Source organism: Nyctereutes procyonoides, unplaced genomic scaffold (assembly GCF_905146905.1).
Source record: "Nyctereutes procyonoides isolate TBG_1078 unplaced genomic scaffold, NYPRO_anot_genome, whole genome shotgun sequence".
Classification (NCBI taxonomy): Eukaryota; Metazoa; Chordata; class Mammalia; order Carnivora; family Canidae; genus Nyctereutes; species Nyctereutes procyonoides.
This window is the reverse complement of record NW_026575141.1, coordinates 13,838,296-13,857,661: the sequence shown is the minus strand read 5'-3', so window position 1 is coordinate 13,857,661 and position 19,366 is coordinate 13,838,296. Positions and strand designations below refer to the sequence as shown.

At 36.9% G+C, this 19,366-nt stretch overlaps 2 protein-coding genes across 4 annotated transcripts in view; one reads left to right on the top strand and one right to left on the bottom strand.

Annotated features, from left to right (window-relative positions):
• The first annotated feature begins 492 nt into the window (after positions 1–492).
• On the top strand, positions 493–9,171 carry FAM237B (family with sequence similarity 237 member B). Of its 2 annotated transcripts, XM_055307557.1 has the most exons (4): positions 493–716; positions 2,414–2,807; positions 6,474–6,559; positions 9,064–9,171. In XM_055307557.1, exons 2-4 carry the CDS (start codon positions 2,417–2,419, stop codon positions 9,070–9,072), a joined length of 486 nt encoding a protein of 161 aa, XP_055163532.1. In that variant the 5' UTR covers positions 493–716; positions 2,414–2,416; the 3' UTR covers positions 9,073–9,171. The 2 variants fall into 2 exon arrangements, with proteins under 2 accessions (XP_055163532.1, XP_055163533.1); XM_055307558.1 differs by lacking the exons at positions 6,474–6,559; positions 9,064–9,171 and adding an exon at positions 3,463–4,002.
• Positions 9,172–10,184: 1,013 nt separating this feature from the next.
• Positions 10,185–19,366, bottom strand: part of CFAP69 (cilia and flagella associated protein 69) — a 54,830-nt gene continuing 45,648 nt past the window's right edge. Inside the window, exons 17-23 of one of the 2 annotated variants that reach the window (XM_055307620.1) lie at positions 18,919–19,111; positions 17,495–17,632; positions 16,803–16,879; positions 15,274–15,471; positions 13,234–13,320; positions 11,633–11,737; positions 10,185–11,301 (exon numbers count right to left, since the gene is read on the bottom strand). In XM_055307620.1, coding sequence (XP_055163595.1) covers positions 11,131–11,301; positions 11,633–11,737; positions 13,234–13,320; positions 15,274–15,471; positions 16,803–16,879; positions 17,495–17,632; positions 18,919–19,111 — 969 coding nt within the window. In that variant the 3' untranslated portion in view covers positions 10,185–11,130. Of the gene's footprint in view, positions 11,514–11,632; positions 11,738–13,233; positions 13,321–15,273; positions 15,472–16,802; positions 16,880–17,494; positions 17,633–18,918; positions 19,112–19,366 lie in introns of both variants that reach the window. The other variant, XM_055307621.1, reaches the window with a different exon arrangement.

The window sequence follows — 19,366 nt, the reverse complement described above, 5'->3', positions numbered from 1 at the left end:
CCTCTCAGAGTTAAACTGTGTATTTAGGTCGAAGGGAAGGTATGTTGCAGGTGTGTATGTGTTGGTATTAATAATTTAAATGGCACTTAGTTACAGGTTAGAACTCATCAAGGAAGTTCATTTTCATAGGGTCCATAAGCCTTATGGAAGTTTTTCTCTGGATAGTAGAATAGGGCTGGGAGGATGGAGGGAGGAGATACCTTTGGTATATAGTAGACTGACTGCTTTGATGGATTTTCTGAGAAATAAAGTAAGTAAGGGAGAGAGTGAGGAAGACCTGAGCCGCTGTAATTTCGAGAAATTCAGAGAAAAGCAAGATAGCAGCGAGCCAGTGCAGGGCGTGGCGGGTCCAGTGGGTCTCGGGTCTGGGAAGGTGGGCAAGCAGAGGGCTGGGCCTCGGGAGAACGGCCACCCACTTTCTGCCCCCTCACTCTTTCTCTAGAAAAAGAGCGTGGTTCGGACCGCGGGGCTGACCGCGGCGCCACCCGCGAGGCCACCGCAGAGCCCGAAGCACCGCCCTCCCGAGCCGGAACCTCCCAGCCCCGGAGCCTCCCTGCCCCGGAGCCTCCCAGCCCGAGCCTCCCAGCCCCGGAGCCTCCCTGCCCCGGAGCGCCGCGCACTCAGCACACTTCAGCACACTTCAGCACAGGACGAGTTCCAAGCGCTCTGGACGCCCGTGGAGGATCGCCGCTCCCCACTTTCGCCTGCCTCCGGAGGTGGGTCCGGCTGGGCAGGGGGTGGGAGCTGGGAAGTCCGGGAGTCGTCGGGAGCCCTCGCCGAGACCTCTTGTCCCCCCCAGGTGGGAGCCGCCTGCGACCCCGAGCCAGCGCAGCCGCGCTGCACGCGCGCCTCGGCGCAGGAGAGGTACTGGATCCGCGCTCGGGCTCCCTCTTCCCAGCCTAGATGACCGCCCCCGGAGGGCGCGGCTCAGGACGGTAGCCCGAAACTCTTGTGGGAGACAATCTCAGGCCCCGCCCAATCCTTTTCTTTTAGGACTCGTATCATAAATTGGCACTCGCAGCTCATTTTGGAGGGATCACAGTTTTCGACGATGCGAAACGACCCGAATAACAAGTTTAAATTGGTTTTTTGATTTGTCTCTTCATCCTAACTTATTTTAGGGAAGGTGTCAGACAGCCGTAGATCAGTAAGGAGGTGCTAAGTCTTCTGGATCTGCGCCCTCTCCCCTCCACTCCTCTATCCAGGCTGTCAAGGTTGTGTCAGGGACATTTCCAGGGCCATCCTGGAATAGTAGGTCTGTGGCAATTCAAAGCCAATTTAGTCCTTGACTTCCACTTATGTAGCCAGTGTGCTGAGTGATCAGTTAGTTGGCAGGGAAACTTGTACAAAGAAGCATTAGAGAATGCCAAGATTTTGCCGAATGCCATTGGCCCTGCACTATATCTTATTAGTTATATTACCTTTATTGTCTTCGTGCTCCTTCAGGTATGTATGTTAATCTTCTCCAAACAGGTCGGAACAACCTGAGAAAAGCCAGGGACCTACTAGGCATCAGTGCATAACAAATATTTTGCAATGAATAAATGTAAGAAGCATCAGTAACTTTGAAACTAGTGCTTGAGCATTCAACACCATTTGGGCTAATAGATTGGTAACATCTAAATTAAAAAAAAAAAAGAGTGAACACCCTTGTCTCATGGTTACACATAGAATGGGCTCCATTCTGATCCCCTTAGTTGGAATGCGTTGTGGTAGGAGTCGTGGATAGGGAGAGAGAGGAGACCTGAGAACTTGCAGAGCCATATCATAAGAACTTTTCTAGTTTGTAAAGGGAGAAGGTTGGAGCACATGCTTTTAAAGATTTCTTTCAGCTCTAAAAGTCTGTTATGAAAGGAATCCATCACATTGTTATAAATATGTTTTGGATTTCAGTGGCTCCAGAAGACTTCATCAGAAGGTTGGTAAACAAGTTGTAACTATTTTTTCAAAGAAAGGTCTGAGAGTTGGCAACTTAGAGGAAAACCAACCAATACGTAGTAGGCAAATTTGGCTTGATCAAAACCAAATATTTATGTATTTACAAATTTTTAGGCTTAAGCAGATCATTAAGCAATTGAATAATTTTCTTTTTTACTTAAAAATATATTCTTTTTAAAAGAAACAGATGAACACTGGAAAGGAAAGGAAAACTAAAATAAGAAAAACAGAGAGGGAGGCAAACCATGAGACCCTTAAACATAGAGAACAAACTGAAAGTTGCTGGAAGGAAGGTGAAGTAAATGGGTGATAGACATTAAGGAGGGCACTTGGTGGGATGAGCACTGGTGATAAATCACTGGTTTCTGCCCCTGAAACCATTGCAGCACTGTATATTAACTAACTTGAATTTAAATTAAAATATAAAAACTTTAAAAAATATATTCCTTGTTTTTTGTTGTTTTTTCCTGTATAGAATATGGGTTTTGCCACAAGAAGATGGTTCTACCTACCACTGGGCTGCATGATGCTGATCAGTCTGATTAATGCTGATTTTGAATTTCAAAAGGGGGTGCTTGCTAGCATCAGCCCCGGCATCACGAAAGATATTGATTTCCGGTGCTGGAATGCTTGCTCTTTGACACTGATAGATCTCAAGGAACTCAAGATACAGCACAGTGTGGATGCTTTCTGGAATTTCATGTTGTTCTTGCAAAAATCCCAGCGGCCTAGACATTATAATGTCTTCTTAAGCATAGCTCAGGATTTCTGGGACATGTATGTAGACTGCTTGCTTTCACAATCTCATGGAATGGGCAGAAGACAGGTGATGCCTCCCAAGTATAATTTTCCACAGAAGATAACAGAAGGTAATTTAAATGTGTACTTAAGAGAACAGCAGTTTAGTTTTCTTAAAAATTAAATATTTAATCTTTATTTGTCAACAAGTGAGCAAATTTGCCATATTTTTTTCTTATATAATTGATTTTCACTTTTATATTATTTAGCAACTGGAGGGGCTCTGATATAGAGATCTAAATGATTTTTTTTTAAGATTTTATTTATTCATGAGAGACACAGAGAGAGAGACAGAGACACAGGCAGAGGGAGAAGCAGGCTCCATGCAGGGAGCCTGACGTGGTACTCCATCCTGGGTCTGTCTCTAGGACCAGGCCTAGGCTGAAGGTGGCACTAAACAGCTGAGCCACCCGGGCTGCCCAAGATCTAAATGATCTTGAGATGTTATTACATATACATTTGGTAGATCATTAAAATTATTACCTTATTTTCCCCATGAATAGTTCATAAGAAAGCTATTTAACACTATAATTATTCCTATTACATTTATTGAAGAAATTTTAAACATAGGACATATAGTTAGGCTTTAAAAATTTTTTTCAAAAAAAAAATTTTTTTTTCAGTAGGGTTATTTAAAAGGAAGAAATATTAAGAGTCACATTAGAGTAAGTATTTTTTTTTTTTTTTAGAGTAAGTATTAACAGTTTCTCCTCTCTAATATTATAGGACTGGATTTTACAAAACATGAATATTACGTATAAGAGAGAGAACATGGGAAAATACCTCAAGCAAGGTGACATCAACCTGAAAGTTTAATTCTATCAGTATTTCTGAGGTCAAATATTTCTTGTAGTATTTATCAAAATTGTTATTTCTAATTCTTCAATATTTATGAAAGCTGTATTTTTTTGATGCGTAAAAGCTTTATGGCTATTGAATTAGCGTTTCCATCTTTTCAGATAATTTGTCAATAATTTTTTATTTGGAAGGCATCTTTGTAAACCATCTTTAAAAAAGCATTTAAAATGCAAATGCAATATATTTTTAAATACAGTAGTTAATGGAGTAATGCTGTAACTAATTTTATAAGGTATCTTATACATAATGTTGACTTTAAAACTGTGCCAAAATTAATGCCAGTATTGTCCTAAAAAATATTTAATCTTGATGTAGTGTACTGAGTGGCTTCTGAAATGTACATTTCATCACTGAGCCATCCTATGTATTAAAGTGTTTTTCTATCCGTTAAGGACTAATTTTTTTTTATGTTGTCACCTTTATTGTCTTCATATTTTAAAAAGAATAACAAAGGTAATAAACTTTGTTTTACTAAAGTGCAGTCTGGTAGAATTTTTGTCTTTAGTTTTTTAAATTATTATTTCCTATTTACATCTCACATCTTATTCCAAAGAGGATATGAAGCTTTAAAAATATATGCCAAGCAATAGGATAGCATGAAGTAAATGAGGAAACTAATATGATAGAAAATGAAGACAGGAAACTAATAATATACAGTTGTAGTTTAGATTAATACTTTCAAATGCATGTTGTAAAAACCTGTACCTTTGACAAAATAGTAGCTGTAAATTGGTCTAAATGTCCTACTTCTCAAGGTGAAGAAGGACTCATGAGCAGTTTCAAGATTCACATTGTTGATAAGAAAAACCAAACAATATGTTTAGGAGAAGCCCAGCAATTGCTAGGACTAAGAAACAATAAAAATCCTGGGTTTTCGGGGATCCCTGGGTGGCTCAGCGGTTTGGCGCCTGCCTTTGGCCCGGGGCTCCATCCTGGAGTCCCAGGATCGAGTTCCACATCAGGCTCCCGGCGTGGAGCCTGCTTCTCCCTCTGCCTGTGTCTCTTCTCTCTCTCTCATAAATAAATAAATAAATCTTTAAAGCCTGCACGCCCAAACTCAATTAAATATAAATCATTTTAAAAGCCCCAAAATAACACTGAACAAGTGTGCCACTGATAGTTTGACTTGATTCAAGAATAAACTTTTTTTTTAAAGATTTTATTTATTTATTTATGAGAAACACACAGAGAGAGGCAGAGACAGAGAAGCAGAGGGAGAAGCAGGCCCCATGCAGGGAGCCCAATGCGGGACTCGATCCCAGAACCCCAGGATCATGCCCCGAGCCAAAGGCAGACGCTCAACCGCTAAGCCACCCTGGTGTCCCAAGAATAAACTTTTAAGGGTGGAGGGGGTGTGACATCCTTTGAGTTATGGACCACTTTGAAATTCTGATGAAGTTATAGACACTTTAGTAGGAGTTACATGTACACAGTGTCAATCATTTGTGTATGATTTTGGGGTTTGGGGTCGTGAACCCCAGGTTAAGAATGTTTTTAGTTTTATTTTTTTTTTGAATTTTTAAAGAATTTCCAATACTGAAGAATGAATGGATTGCATAGCTTTCAAGTATTATTTTACAAGTATTTCATATACTTGAGTTTACATAATAATTGGTTGCATAATAATTTGTAAGTCTAATGAATTCCCACATTGAAAATATTTTATCTTGACAATTAAGGACAGATCCCTAACCTCATCAAATCAATTGGCTGAGAATAGGTCCTGTGTTCTCTTATTCAAATGACTAGAAAGATACACAAGAAGTTGCCTAATTCATTTCCTACAGATGGAGGCAAAGGATTGATTTTCCTTAGAGAATCTCTCTCTTTTACAACCTGTGGGCAAATGATCAAAGCTCAAAAGTTCAATGGCATAAGGCAAAACCAGATAATTTTTGCCTAATTTTTTTTTTTTTTTGCCTAAAAACAAAACCAGTTGTCATCACCATAGTGGTTACAACAATTTCTATTGCAGCAATGATGAACTTTTTAGTGTTAATAAACTTGTTAGCCTTCTAAAATGGGTTAATTGCAAAATGGATTTCTAATCCTCTTAGTTGAATTTACAGGCTACATTGGATTATTAAAAATAGTAAAAATAAGGACATTTGCCAAAACAAGCATTCTGGTTTTAGAACAGTTGATCTTAAGCCTTTTTGCTGGTACTTAGATATCATATTCTGTTTAAAATCCCCTCCCCGGGATTCCTGGGTGGCTCAGCGGTTTAGCTCCTGCCTTTGGCCCAGGGCATGATCCTGGAGTCCTAGGATCGAGTCCCACATCGGGCCCCCTGCATGGAGCCGGCTTCTCCCTCTGCCTTGTGTCTCTGCCTCTGTGTGTGTGTGGTATATCTCTCATGAATAAATAAATAAAATCTTAAAAAAATAAAATAAAATCCCCTCCCCACCTCACAATTTTTGGCACAAATCATGCCATTTGCATATGGAAAATTTATTCTTTTTTCATTATTCATTCATTCAACAAAAACTCACTGGGCTTGAAAGTACACTGCTAAATAATCCTTGACTCATATCAAAATATAAGTTAAAAAATGGTGGTCATGATGTGTTGAATGGGGAACAATATATATTTCTCTTTTGCCCTATTCAAAATCATCTGACTAGCTGAGGCAAAAGATCATTTTTTAACTTTAAAATAAACTTTTTATTTTAGAATAGTTTTAAGTTTGCAGAGAAGTTGCAAGGATAGTGCAGAGCTATCTTGTATATTCTTCACCTATTTTTTCCTATTGTTAACATCTTACATTAGTATGGTATGTTTGTCATAACTAATGATCTAATAATGATAAATTATTAACCAAATTTCATATTTTATTTGGATTTCACTAGTTTTTCCCTGGTGTCCTTTTTCTGTTCCAGAATCTCATCCAGGACACTTTACATTGAGTTATCTTGTCTCCTTAGGCTCTAAGAAGATGACCTTGACAGTTTTGAGTACTGGTCAGGTATGTTGCAGAATATCCAATTTGGGTTTGCCTGATTATTTTTCTCATGGTTAGACTGAGTTAATAGGCTTTTTGAGATGAAGACCGCAAATGTAAAGTACTTTTCTCAATACTTCAGATCAAGGGATATGTCATCAACATGAGTTGTCACTGATGATGTTTAACCTTGGCTAACGTTGTGTATACCAGGTTTCTCCACTGTAATGTTATTTTCTCTTCTCTGTGTTCTTTGGAAGCAAGTCAATAAGCATAACCCACAGTTAAGGGTATGAGCAGTTATGTCCCACCTACTGAAGAGGGAATATCTACATAAAGTATCTGGAATTCTTCGTATGGGAGATTTGTCTACACTCACTCCCTCCGTGTCATCCACTTCCTTCATTCCTTTTCTTTCATCATTTATTTATATTAGGGACTTACAGACTTTTTAAATTTATACTTTGGATTATAATCCAGTAACTACATTATTATTTTGTTTCTGAAATTGTTCCAGCTTTGGTCATCAGGAACTCTATAGGATGTTCTAGATCTATCTTGTGTTTTTCCACCCATCCCTGGAACCAGCCATTTCCTCAGGAGCCCTGGTTTCTTTTATTGGAGAATATTATTAGAAATTAAGATCTCCCCCCCCCCCCAAAAAAAAAGAAATTAAGATCTGAGCAGTACGTGTTTCTATAGAATTTTGACCTGATAATACCAGGCCAATTCCTGAATGTCAGGGGCTGCCTTTTTCTTTCTCAAAAAGCATCCTTGACTGTAAATTTAATACAAACAATTATGAAACATAATTGCTAATTAAACTAAGCTTAAGTCTAAGTAAGCTTAGACTGTGTTGGCAGAAAGCGTACAAAAATAAGGAAAACTAGTTTCATTATGTCCTTCATGAGCCCTCCTACACTTGGTTTTAATTTATTTTTTATTTATTTTTTCATTTTTTATTTATTTATGATAGTCACACACAGAGAGAGAGAGAGAGAGAGAGAGAGAGAGGCGCAGAGACATAGGCAGAGGGAGAAGCAGGCTCCATGCACCGGGAGCCCGATGTGGGATTCGATCCTGGATCTCCAGGATCGCGCCCCAGGCCAAAGGCAGGCGCCAAACCGCTGCACCACCCAGGGATCCCAGCCCTCCTACACTTGGAAATCTTTGTTTAGTTTGTCTGGTCATAGTGTAGAGGAATATTAACAAGTGGTGGCACTTCAGAAGGGGCTGGCCAGATATAATGTCTGTAATAATTAAATAAGAATGATTACAGAAAATGGATATTTGACCTGAAAAGACTTAGGCTGAACATGATAGTTTCCTGTGATATGAAACGTACTGTGTGCTCCAGAAGACAGACTCAGGATGAGATGAATGAGTTATTCACTTGATTATTCACTGGTTTTCATCCAATCTAAGCAAAAACTGGCTAACAGTTTAATCATGGAATGAGCTCCCTCTTGTGGTAAAAATCTCACTACTGAAGTGTATGGAAAAACATTTCATCCATATTCCTTAAACTCCATTTTTATTCTTTTGAGTTTCTTTTCATTTACTTTATTAGCAGAAGTTTCAGTTTGAGGGCTTGAAATTTTGTCTCAGCTGACTTCTGGAAGGGAAATATATTCTCTGCTTTTCAGTCAGGCTGGATAGGCTAAGTGGGCTCAGGAATGGTGTGGGAGCACAGGGTGTGAGGAGAAACCTATTAGTGACATTATCAGGCCTATTCACTTGCTCACTGCAAGGGTGGCTGGAATTGTAATATACAAACTCCATGCATTGTCTGTCTACTAAGGGCAAGTATCTGGATTAAGCAACACTACCCTCCATCCACTCTCATTTCTTCAACTGTTAAGTGGCTGCTAAGTAACAACCTGCCCTATTTTACCTTTTCTTTTCCTGATGGGTAAGATCTACACAGCACAGGGGAAAGGTCCACAGATATCACTGATTATTTTAATTGTAGTCAGCCCTAATCAGTTTGGAGATATCAAGTTGTGCTACATATAAAAATTATATTCAGCCAAGTAATATCAGTTCTATTTCTACATATTGGTTATATAAAAGTATTAGTTGGGATCCCTGGGTGGCTCAGTGGTTTAGTGCCTGCCTTTGGCTCAGGGCGCAATCCTTTGGCTGAGTCCCGGGATCGAGTGCCCTGTCGGGTTCCCAGCATGGAGCCAGCATCTCTCTCTCTATCATGAATAAATAAATAAAATCTTTACAAAAATATTAAAAGTATTAGTTAATGTAATAGTATTTATGTCTTGCCATTTTAGAGAGGGTCTATCACTGGATGGAGTAAATACATTTCAACTACTTTAATATGTCTGTGTTTGGCATTATGTGTTTAATATTTGGATGAATCTTCCTTTTGAGCTCAGGGCTTTGCAGCATTTGCGGAGCTCAAGGGAAAGGCTGTCAGGAGCTGAGGCTGCCATCACACTTATTTAATAATTTATTTACTGATGTTATTATTGGTTTCAATAATGAATGAAATGTGGTTTCTACCTTGTCCTTAGGGAGCTTAACAACTGAAAAAGAAGCTTATAGTCTACAAAATGATGCAAAGATTTATTGTTCTTAGCCATGGACACTTCATCTTGATTCTGTATCTGATACACTTGAGGTATATCTGGTGCTTTTCCATATGGTCATCTCATCATTGCATGTCTCTATCCATGTCTGTTTTTGTCCCAGTAACTATTCTTTCATGGAATCTTTGTGCGTAGGGCTTCTTGTGAGGAAGAGGACAAAATATACCTTCCAGTATCTTGGTAGTGGCGATGATAGAGAAAATGATTCAGGAGATGCAAAGTTCCCTGGTAAGCTGATATACATTATCTACTCCTGTGGGCTGCAAGGACAATGGGCTGCTGGGCCAGGATGTGAAGCTGCTAGCTAATGGTGTACTGTCAACTCATTCTAATTAGAACATTAACAACAGTTGCAGTTTCTCCCCTCATTGCAGATTATGCTACCTTCACAGATGGGGATAATAGAAAATTCCTTGAGGAATGTGAGTTGGGGGAAGGGAAAGAGGAAGAGGAGGATGAAGGAGGAAGTAGGAAAAGGTGGGTTCACTGGGGGGTGATGGAGCCCTCTTTTATTTGATAAAGTGGATTTTATGCATGTTTTCCCAACTTTGCATTCAGTAGCATCATACTGGTTGCTTGTAATTGGTCACAGTGGGAGTATTTGTACCATCTAAATTGGCAAACACTACAAATGAGGGCATTTTCCCCTTGAAGAGCTGATTGTTACACATTTACCAGTACACTGTTGAGTGTGCCTATGTGCCTAGAATCTAGACTCAAATTCCAGTATATTTCCCTCCTTAAGAAAACAAGATCTTGTCTCTCACAGTCCTGGACATGAACTCAACTTTGTGGCTTCCTGGGGGTGGGGGGTGGGGTTGATGGGAATGGAGACGGACTATGGAAATCTCTTAATAGCATATGGAGACACTCTGCTCTACATCCAGCATTAAGGCATCTATCTCCTATTTTTTGGTAAAATACCTCCAACACCAAAGGGGGGAAGATACTTCCTCACTGTCGCCTCCCCTTCCCCATTAAAGAAGAAAAGTAGCATTAGAGTTTGTTTGCATATTTATGTATTAAGAGTAAAACCATCTGCATTTTTAAAAATTTTTATTTAGCTCATGAATAACATTTGCTTTTATTTTTTTATTTTTATTTTTTTAAAGATTTATTTATTTATTCAGTCAGAGAGAGCGAGAGAGAGGCAGAGACACAGGCAGAGGGAGAAGCAGGCTCCACGCAGGAAGCCCGATGTGGGACTTGATCCCGGGTCTCCAGGATCACACCCTGGGCTGCAGGTGGCGCTAAACCGCTGTGCCACCAGGGCTGCCCCAACATTTGCTTTTAATAACAGCGATGTTTTACTTTGACCAGCAAATTTGTTGCAAATGTTTTTGCTGCCCAGTATTTATATCCACATATGATAACAATATCTTGATTTCCCACCCCATCCATATATTTTGGTTGGAGTTAGCCTGCTTCTGGCTCTGGGAGTAGGCAGTACTGCTCTGGCCAAAGTCATGGTGAATGGCTCAGGAGTGGGCATGTGGCCAGTCAAGGGTCCCAAGATGCAGAGGCAGTTGCAGAGACTGTTGAAAGACAGGCACGTATTCTTCTCTGCTGGGTATCAACTCGGGAGAATACAATTCAGGGACTGTTAGGGAAGGAGAAGATACTCCTCACAGAGTTTCAGTCCCTAGATGCAGCAATGCCTGCAGTCTAAATGACTCCTAGTTTTGATAGCTATAGAGCCTGTAAAAGTTTTTATTGGCTTAAAACAGATGGAGTAGTTCACATGCAACCAAAGGAGTTTTAACTGACACAATATGTTTTACAATTTCAATTAAGAGAATTAGTAATCTTTCCAAAGAAATTGATGACAATTCTTCTGATGCTATATGTAGGTATTATCAATACAAATAAATTATATGTGCTTACTTTAGTCTTTTCATAGTATTTTACTAAAATATTTGCTTTATGTTTATGAAGATATTTTTAACTAAAAAACTATAAGCAAAATTTATTTCAGAATGCCTGTAGATTATTTTATGTAGGAACACTCTTCTTTGACTCATTCACAGTTTTCACTGCTTTCACCTTTTGTAGGGCTCCTCCACGAATAGGGAGTTTTTTAAGAGCAATATCTGTATCAGCCAGAGGTCCTCCCAGTAATCGGGCAGGGGTGCTTTCCACTGTTACTACCCGACCAGAAGGCACCTGAAAAAGCAAAAGGTATATATCTAAGCGTTCACTTACAAAATTTTTCAATGAAAGAAAAACCCATTCATCCTTAAGCTGACTTTGGAAAAGATACAAACTTATAACAGTTTCTTGGGAATCCTGGAGGGCTGATCAGGTCTAAACCAGTACTGGGTGACAGTGAAGGTATTCTTGAGATAAATATGCCTTAACTATGTAGTAAAATTTGACTAAAGAAAAAGAGAAGAAAAAAATATGAGAAAAAACCCCCATGGAAATAACATTCTAGGAGTCTAAATTCAGTATTTACTAAAAAAATTATGAAGCAACAAAACAAAACAAAACTTACCGTTGTATTAAGGCCTTTAATATTTGTCCTGTGAAATACTGCATTTGGTGGGTACTCACTGTATCTAGAGGATTCTATAGCTTTCTCCTGAAGTCTCTTTGCTTTCTGAAGATTTTTAAATTGGAAAGAAGGTAATATTGCTATTAAGACATTAAGTATCATATTTGCAATGAAGTATGTGAAGTACATTTAATTGTGCCTTCTACTCGGACTGTTTATTAAGTAGCACTGTAACCTGAACTTACTCACTTAGGCTAAGAAGATAGTTATAGTCAGCTACATCTTTCATACATTGCAGAAGACACCAGTCACCTGAAAACATTACTGAGATTTCCAGAGGTATCAGTCATATATATATGCCCAAAGAATAAAGCAGGTCCTCTGGAAATCACATTCAATTTTTAGTACATAATTTAATAAACTACTAGCTTTACCTCAGGCGATGCAGGTTTTCAAAATATTTTGCATGGATACTAATTCAAGACACTTAACTATTTCACACAGTAAAATAAATAGTATAATTTGTTAGACTCAGGTTCAACCTCAGTAGTTGAGGCACTAGAACAGGTGAAATTTGAGGTAACAAATGATCTGCATGGAATGGCTGGTTTTCATTAAGTATTTCTTTAAAGTACAGGCAGTTGTGAGTATATTTTATAAGTAAAGTTGGGAAGAATTTTTAGTGAGAAGGCAGAGACACAGTACCTCGAGTGAAGTTTTATTCTTTGGTTTTGCTACCTTAATGTGGTTTCACTATTTTCATGGACTAGCTTAACATTCAACAATTTCCTATCTAGTCAAAGAATTATAATATTACTTGAAAACATATCCAAAGTATTAGTGGGAAAAGTAATGAAGTTTTGGAAATACATGGTGCTTCTCACATATTTCAAGTAAACAATCAACATTATAAACTTTTTAGATTAGTTTCTAGCTCATCTGGATCCCTGGGTGGCGCAGTGGTTTAGCGCCGGTCTTTGGCCCAGGGCGCGATCCTGGAGACCCGGGATCGAATCCCACATCAGGCTCCCGGTGCATGGAGCCTGCTTCTCCCTCTGCCTGTGTCTCTGCCTCTCTCTCTCTCTCTCTGTGACTGTCATAAATTAAAAAAAAAAAAAAAAAAAGTTTCTAGCTCATCCCTGAAGCAGCTTATCACATTTTCCCAAAGGATGTTTATCCTCAATTCTCATTTTAAGTTTTAATTTTCTTTTGGTGGTCATGGAAGAGAAATACCCTTGGGGGAGAGGGTCACACAGACAAGTTTTTTCTGTCCTTCACTCTGCTTCTTACAGAAATGATCAATGAATAGAAGACTCAAAATGGAAAGTAGGAGCACATTTCTCCTCCTTATTCCTGGCTAACGATCACCTCCTTTATCATCTCCCTTGCTTCCCACTGCTAGAGCAAATAAAACTCAAAGTAGCATCTTCTGTAACTATGAAAATGCACAATTATCATCCTACATTGTATGAGGATCTAACAGTGTTGGTATTCTACAGAAAAGTCATCAGAAAAGGTAAATGAATATTTATTCCTGAAAAAGTCTGCCTGTCAAGAATTGGCTCTTTGTTGTGGATATCACAATATTTTAAAAATCCTACCTTTAAAGCTTTAGCATTTGATGTTCTGGCCAAGAAATTTTCCCATGATTTAGTAGCCAATTCTCTTTGCTTATGTGTGGCTTGTATCTGAAATGAGAAAGATAATTAAGAGTTCTAGTTTCTATGAAAGGATACCAAAGGGCTTTTTAAAGCCCTTATTTTCAGGGAAGACCTAGATTTTACCAATGTAAATTTTAGGGCTGACTAGCAAAAGGATTAGAGTATTCATAGAGCTCAACAAGTCTTAAAATGGGGGGAGGGAAATCCTTTCTTCATTATATGGCTAAGATTTGAACTGCTTTCCATGAAATGTAATGTAAAACTGTTGTTATAAAAACAAAACATAAAAATAACAATAATTATTCTCAGCAGGACTGATTGTTTTATGTGACTATCACTTGTGAAGACAGATTATAATCCAGAAAAAGGTATATATGACCCAACAGCAAATCCACAGGAGAAAATAAAGAGATTCCTGCTGCCGCTGATAATAGTTTACAGAAGGTTATATTTGTAAAACTACTAATCTATGACTGTAGCAGTTTAAGACAAGCAGTTTTGTGAGAGTGCTGAGTTGGTTGTGGTGATGCAGTCTCCCTAGTTACCTCTAGGGAGGTAACCACCAACAAACTGCAGAGACTATAGTTCTCAACAGGCTATTCACTAAATATATAATCAGAGAATATATGCCCTTGGTTAGTACTAACATGTTATTAAATATGGATTACGAACCTAAGATTATTTAAACAATAGCTTAAAAATAAGTGGAGTCAAACCCATGATAACAAATCAACAATAACTAACAAATCAAGAATGGCTGGTCCACACAGCAGATGTTCAGCCAGAACTGATGAGGCAGCAGAACTTCCAATAAGGCTCTCCCACTTGAGAGCACATAAATTACTTAAATGGCAACATCCATGCAATAAAAACTTTTTTTTTTGCAATAAAAACTCTTAAGTAAAACTTTCAAGCAAGTTAGTGTCTCAGATGGAGCAGAATTCACAGATGGATGTAGACAGAATTCTTAGTAGGCTGTAGATATAAACATTTAATAGACTATGTGAAAGATCAGGCAATAGAAAGCACTTTGGAAATCACTTTAAAGAGTTTTTTTTTTTTTTTAAAGATTTATTTATTTATTTATGATAGACAGAGAGAGAGAGAGGCAGAGACACAGGAGGAGGGAGAAGCAAGCTCCATGCCGGGAGCCCGATGTGGGACTCGATCCCGGGACTCCAGGATCGCGCCCTGGGCCAAAGGCAGGCGCTAAACCGCTGAGCCACCCAGGGATCCCTTTGAGCCACCCAGGGATCCCGACTTTAAAGAGTTTTAAACATTTAATTGTAATCATAAAGGGTCACCAAGCAGCAGTGGGGAATCTGCAACATCTTTGTTATCTGCAGACAAGCTAGAGCCACTTAAAGACCTATTTGCTCAAAACATCTGTTGGGTTCAGTTTCTGACCAAACAGAAATCTTTAGGAACATGGCTTATATTTTCCTGGCAGGCTTTTCCTGATTAAAGTCTGAGACCAGTTTACCTCTGGATTTTTGGAGCATTCTCTGTAAGTTTTATGGTTCTGAGGTGAGGATGAAACTTCATCAATATGCCTATGATTGGCATGGCAGTAAGAGCCTATCACAGAGTGAAGGACGAGGACCAGCTTTCACAGTGAGGTTATACATATAGGCACACAGATACACAGTCAGATCGAATTTGCTAAATGTATACACTTACATAGACCACAATTTTTGGAACTCTTGACATTTCAAAAAATGTGTCACAGGTGTCTCTTTGCTTTTTAAAATATAAGCCTGTAGAAATCAAATTACAATGCCATAATCCTGTACTGAATATAGTAATTGCATTTTAGCCTCTTAACTCCATGGTTTCTTTAAAAATTGCACAAAAACACTGAAAATAAGAGAAAACTACAAAATAACTCTAAGTGCTGAAACATTCAAAGTAAGGCATAAATATCCTATGGTCAGCTAGTTTACTGAAATTATTTCCTGCCTTAATGGTAATGTGACTTACTTTTGTATATACTTTTTGTTCACTTTGCACATCTTGGTGTGCTTGGCTTTCAATCATCTCGCTTTGAAGAGAAGCAACCATCTTGCCAATATTTTCTGATGCTGTTGTAATAGCTTCCAAAATTTTTTTATCTGTAGTGACTGGTCTTAACTTTTCTAATTTTATTTCTTCATATATTTCATTCCATATTTCTCCAATCTGTTACAACAAAGTTTAAAAAGTCACATTAGCCAAAAATAAATGATATAATTTTAGATAATCATTTATTTGGGTATTTGTTCCAAAGTTAACACTTACTGAACTACCTTTCTCCATCTTCCTATTTAGGAATAAGTACATTGGGAATGATTTGAGGCACCAGTTACAGTTGAATATTCAAAAGTAATTTCTCAAATGTTTTACAATGATGAAGTATTTGTGGACGAGGCTCAACTACCTAGGTCTAATTCACTACCATCATCTCTCCCTCTGGTTTATAGTTACACTGTTTTTACAGCTGCAGAAACTGCTGCTTTAGTCTCATCCTCTAGAACTACTCTTTTCCTCCCAAAAGCCCTGTATTAAAAGCTAGGTCAGGGGGCACCTGGCTGGCTTAGTCCATAGAGCATGGGACTCTTGATCTTGGGGTTGTGAATTCTAGCCCCACACTGAGAATGAAGCCTACTTTAAAACATTTTTTAAAAAATAAAGAAAAGATTATGAACTGCTTTTAAAAAATAAATAAATAAAAGCTAGGTTAAGCTGAACTTGTAGGCCAATTAACATGGGGATAACTGGGACTCTAGAGCCCTGTCCTGCCCCTTATCCTCTCACTAAGATAGTAACTGAATCTCAAGCTCTTAATTCCATGGTATCATCAAACTGACAGCTCCATCTCATATTCTAGGTTGTCTGGAAATTAATGTACTTCGGTATGCTTATATTTATAGAAAAATGTATATATCTAGGATTGGGATGAAGTTGAGCTTTGTTTTCATTTGACAGTAGAGGTGTATTCATTTATAACATTCGAATACATAGTACTAATATTAGTAGAAGAGAATGTACTTAAAAAGACTTTGCTGAAACTTAAAAAGTATTTATTTGTTAATAAAAATATAACCATTGGGGTGAGAAACCCAATATTCTTTAACATATTTGATCATCATATAAATTAGTGATAAAATCTTTAATAAATGTTAATAATTTTTAAAAATGTTAATTTATTTTAACAAGCAATAATTCATTTAAATATAGTTCCTAATGCTCTCTAAAGAGAAAAAATTATATTTTAAGAATTTTTTTAAGCTTCTGAATAGCTCTGTCAGTAACATACATCTTCTGTTATAAACTAATAGTTGGGTGAAATCATATCTTATGGAAAATACCAATCAGTTGTAGGTTTCTTGAACAGTAGCAGATGCAAAATGGAAAATAAAAACTATACAGTACATGGATGATTGCTTACAACTATGAATAGATCTTTTGTTTCCCAATTGATTTTTTGTCATATTAGAGTGTAATAACAAGATTATTAAGAAGGTACTCACTTTAAAATCAAGGTATCTATGTATGATACAAAGAGTGACAAAATCTTCAGCAGATAGGCCAGGTAAATTTTCAAAATCTAAAAGTTTATAAAGAAACAGTTACTGTAACAAAGTAAGTGATTCCAAAATGCATGTATCTATCATAAAAACTAAGGCCAACAGTTAGTTTTTATTCCATCTTCATTATGAAAAACTTAGTTCTGTGAACTTCTGGCTTCCTCCTGTAAGAAACCTTTGCCAGGTCATCCTAATCAAGTCATTAGAAGAGGAATCTTTTCTGTGCTATGGTGAGACAATGATATTGTACTTTCAGAAGCTGAAGAGTGTTTGACTACTTTTTTTCTTTAATAAGAAGCAAGGACAAAAAAAAGGCAGGGGAGGAGAAGCAAGGTCTTTAAAAACTCAGGTATCAGAACTCTAGTGTCTAAGCCTAATCTAAACTAACCACCTTTAATCCTGGCTGCAACTCCCTGGGGGAGCTTTGAAAGATGCTGATGCCTGGACCCCACCCCCAGAAATTCTGATTTTAATTGATCAAGGGCATAGCCTGGCATTGGTTAACTATGGAATGTGCACTTATTTGTATAAAGGGACTTTTGATTAACATGTTTGAAAATAGACTCCAAAGCAAAATCAACTTGCAAAACTCAGCAAAACAGAGGCTCTTGAGAATTTGACAAATAGCTTCTTACCCAGTTTGCCTAGCACAGCATAAATTTTTGCTCTGATATTCTCAGCAACATCCATAACTGCAAGAGTTGGGCAGTTTGCAGGCAATGGCATGATTTTTTGCTCTTCTTGGAAACTAGTAAATAGAGGTTTCTTTGTATCTAATCATTGCATACCATGAAAACATAGAAAGGACAGATAAAAACATTAATAAATTAATATTTAATTTTGAAATTTTAGTCCATAGAATATATAAAAATATTATAATAATAAAATAGTGCATTGTATATGATTATTCTTTTGAAAGCATTAGTAATCAGTTATTCCTCATTCTGTGGCAAAACTTAAAGCTTTTACTTTTATGATTTACATAAAATATGAAAATTTCACAAAATAACTTTTTAAAAAGTGAAAGTCTTATGTAAATAAATTTTCTAATTTTGAGATCCAGTTTAACAATGATGTAATCTCCTTTGCTTTTGGATTATATTATGCTATAAATACAAAAACGATCTTACGATGTTGCAGATCAAAACTCAAAAATTGGTTGAAATAGAAATCATCAGAAGTTAAAGGGGAAGTATTTTCACTTAAAAATTAACAATATTAGCAGTTGAAAAGAAACTTAAGAGGCTTAGAAAATGTACTCTAGCATTGTAGATTGCTGGTAATTAAACTTTAGGAACATTTGATTTATTTTTATTTAGAAAACAGCTTCTTTTATATAAAAAGTAAACTGCATAAATATGAATAAACATAAATATACAAAATACTATAAAAATTGTTTTCAGGCACTTTATTTACATCCCAAACTGTATTGATAAGTGAAATGTTACTGAATCTATTTATAAAAGCAAGTAGCTCAAGGGAACTTCTTTAGGACATGTTGTTAGGTTTTGTTTTGCTTTTTTTTTTTTGAGTTAAACAATAAATTAAACCACTTCCTGAAGATATTCTATAAAAGTATGAACCTGCTACTAATTTAGTTTTCTTCCATTCACTCAATTTATGATAGCAAGTTCCACAAATTCTTGTGAAAAGAACTTTAAACAAAAGAGTAAAAGTCCTTATATTTCCTTAATATCTTTTTAAACTTCTCTTTTTTAAAAAAAATGGGTAAACGATGAATAAGTCCTGGGGATGTAAAAGAAAAAAAAAAAGTCCTGGGGATGTAATGAACAGAGTGGTAACTATAGTTAACAATACTTTATTGTATATTTGAAAGTTACTAAGAGAATAGATCTTAAAAGTTCAATTATGAGAAAAAACTTGTAACTATGTGTGGTAATGGATGCTACTAAACTTATTGTGGTAATCATTTTGTAATATATACATTTATTAAATATTATGTTGTACACTTAAAACTAATGCAATGTAATAAATCAATTATATCTCAATTAAAAATATGCAACTAACTGCTACTACTAACAGTTATAAGTACACTTACCAATGATCATCCCATGTTTATCACGTTTTACTCCCAGTTCTTTTTCTTCCTTTCTCCACAATTTAATTAAAAGACTAGCAGCTGTTTGGTCCTTCTTCCCTCGCCAAGCATTGACATGAGCCGTAGTTTTGGGATTATCACAAAATTCAACCATTATTCCAAGTATTAGATTACAGAATTTTTTTTGGTTCAACTTTTGCAAGGAAATAGGAAAAAAAAAAGAATTGCAATAAATTTTAAGAACTATGATCTTCAAATAAGACCCCAAGAAACACTTGTAGTAATCAGTAATTTTCTTCTAAATGGCTGCCTTATAAAATTAACACTCTACTTAAGTATGATTTGGGACAATCTCCTATTAAAAAGTATGTTTCAGACATTAAGAATTAGAATAAAAAGAAAAAGATTCAATATAATTCTGATATAGTCATAAATGTATGTAATGATC

What these genes read in the sequence shown, in the direction of transcription:
- FAM237B (XM_055307557.1), top strand. Translation starts at nt 2,417, where the DNA reads ATGGGTTTTGCCACAAGAAGATGGTTCTACCTACCACTGGGCTGCATG. An exon ending in TCCACAGAAGATAACAGAAG is followed by an intron (nt 2,808 to 6,473) that starts GTAATTTAAATG and finishes TTTCTGTTCCAG; the next exon opens with AATCTCATCCAGGACACTTT.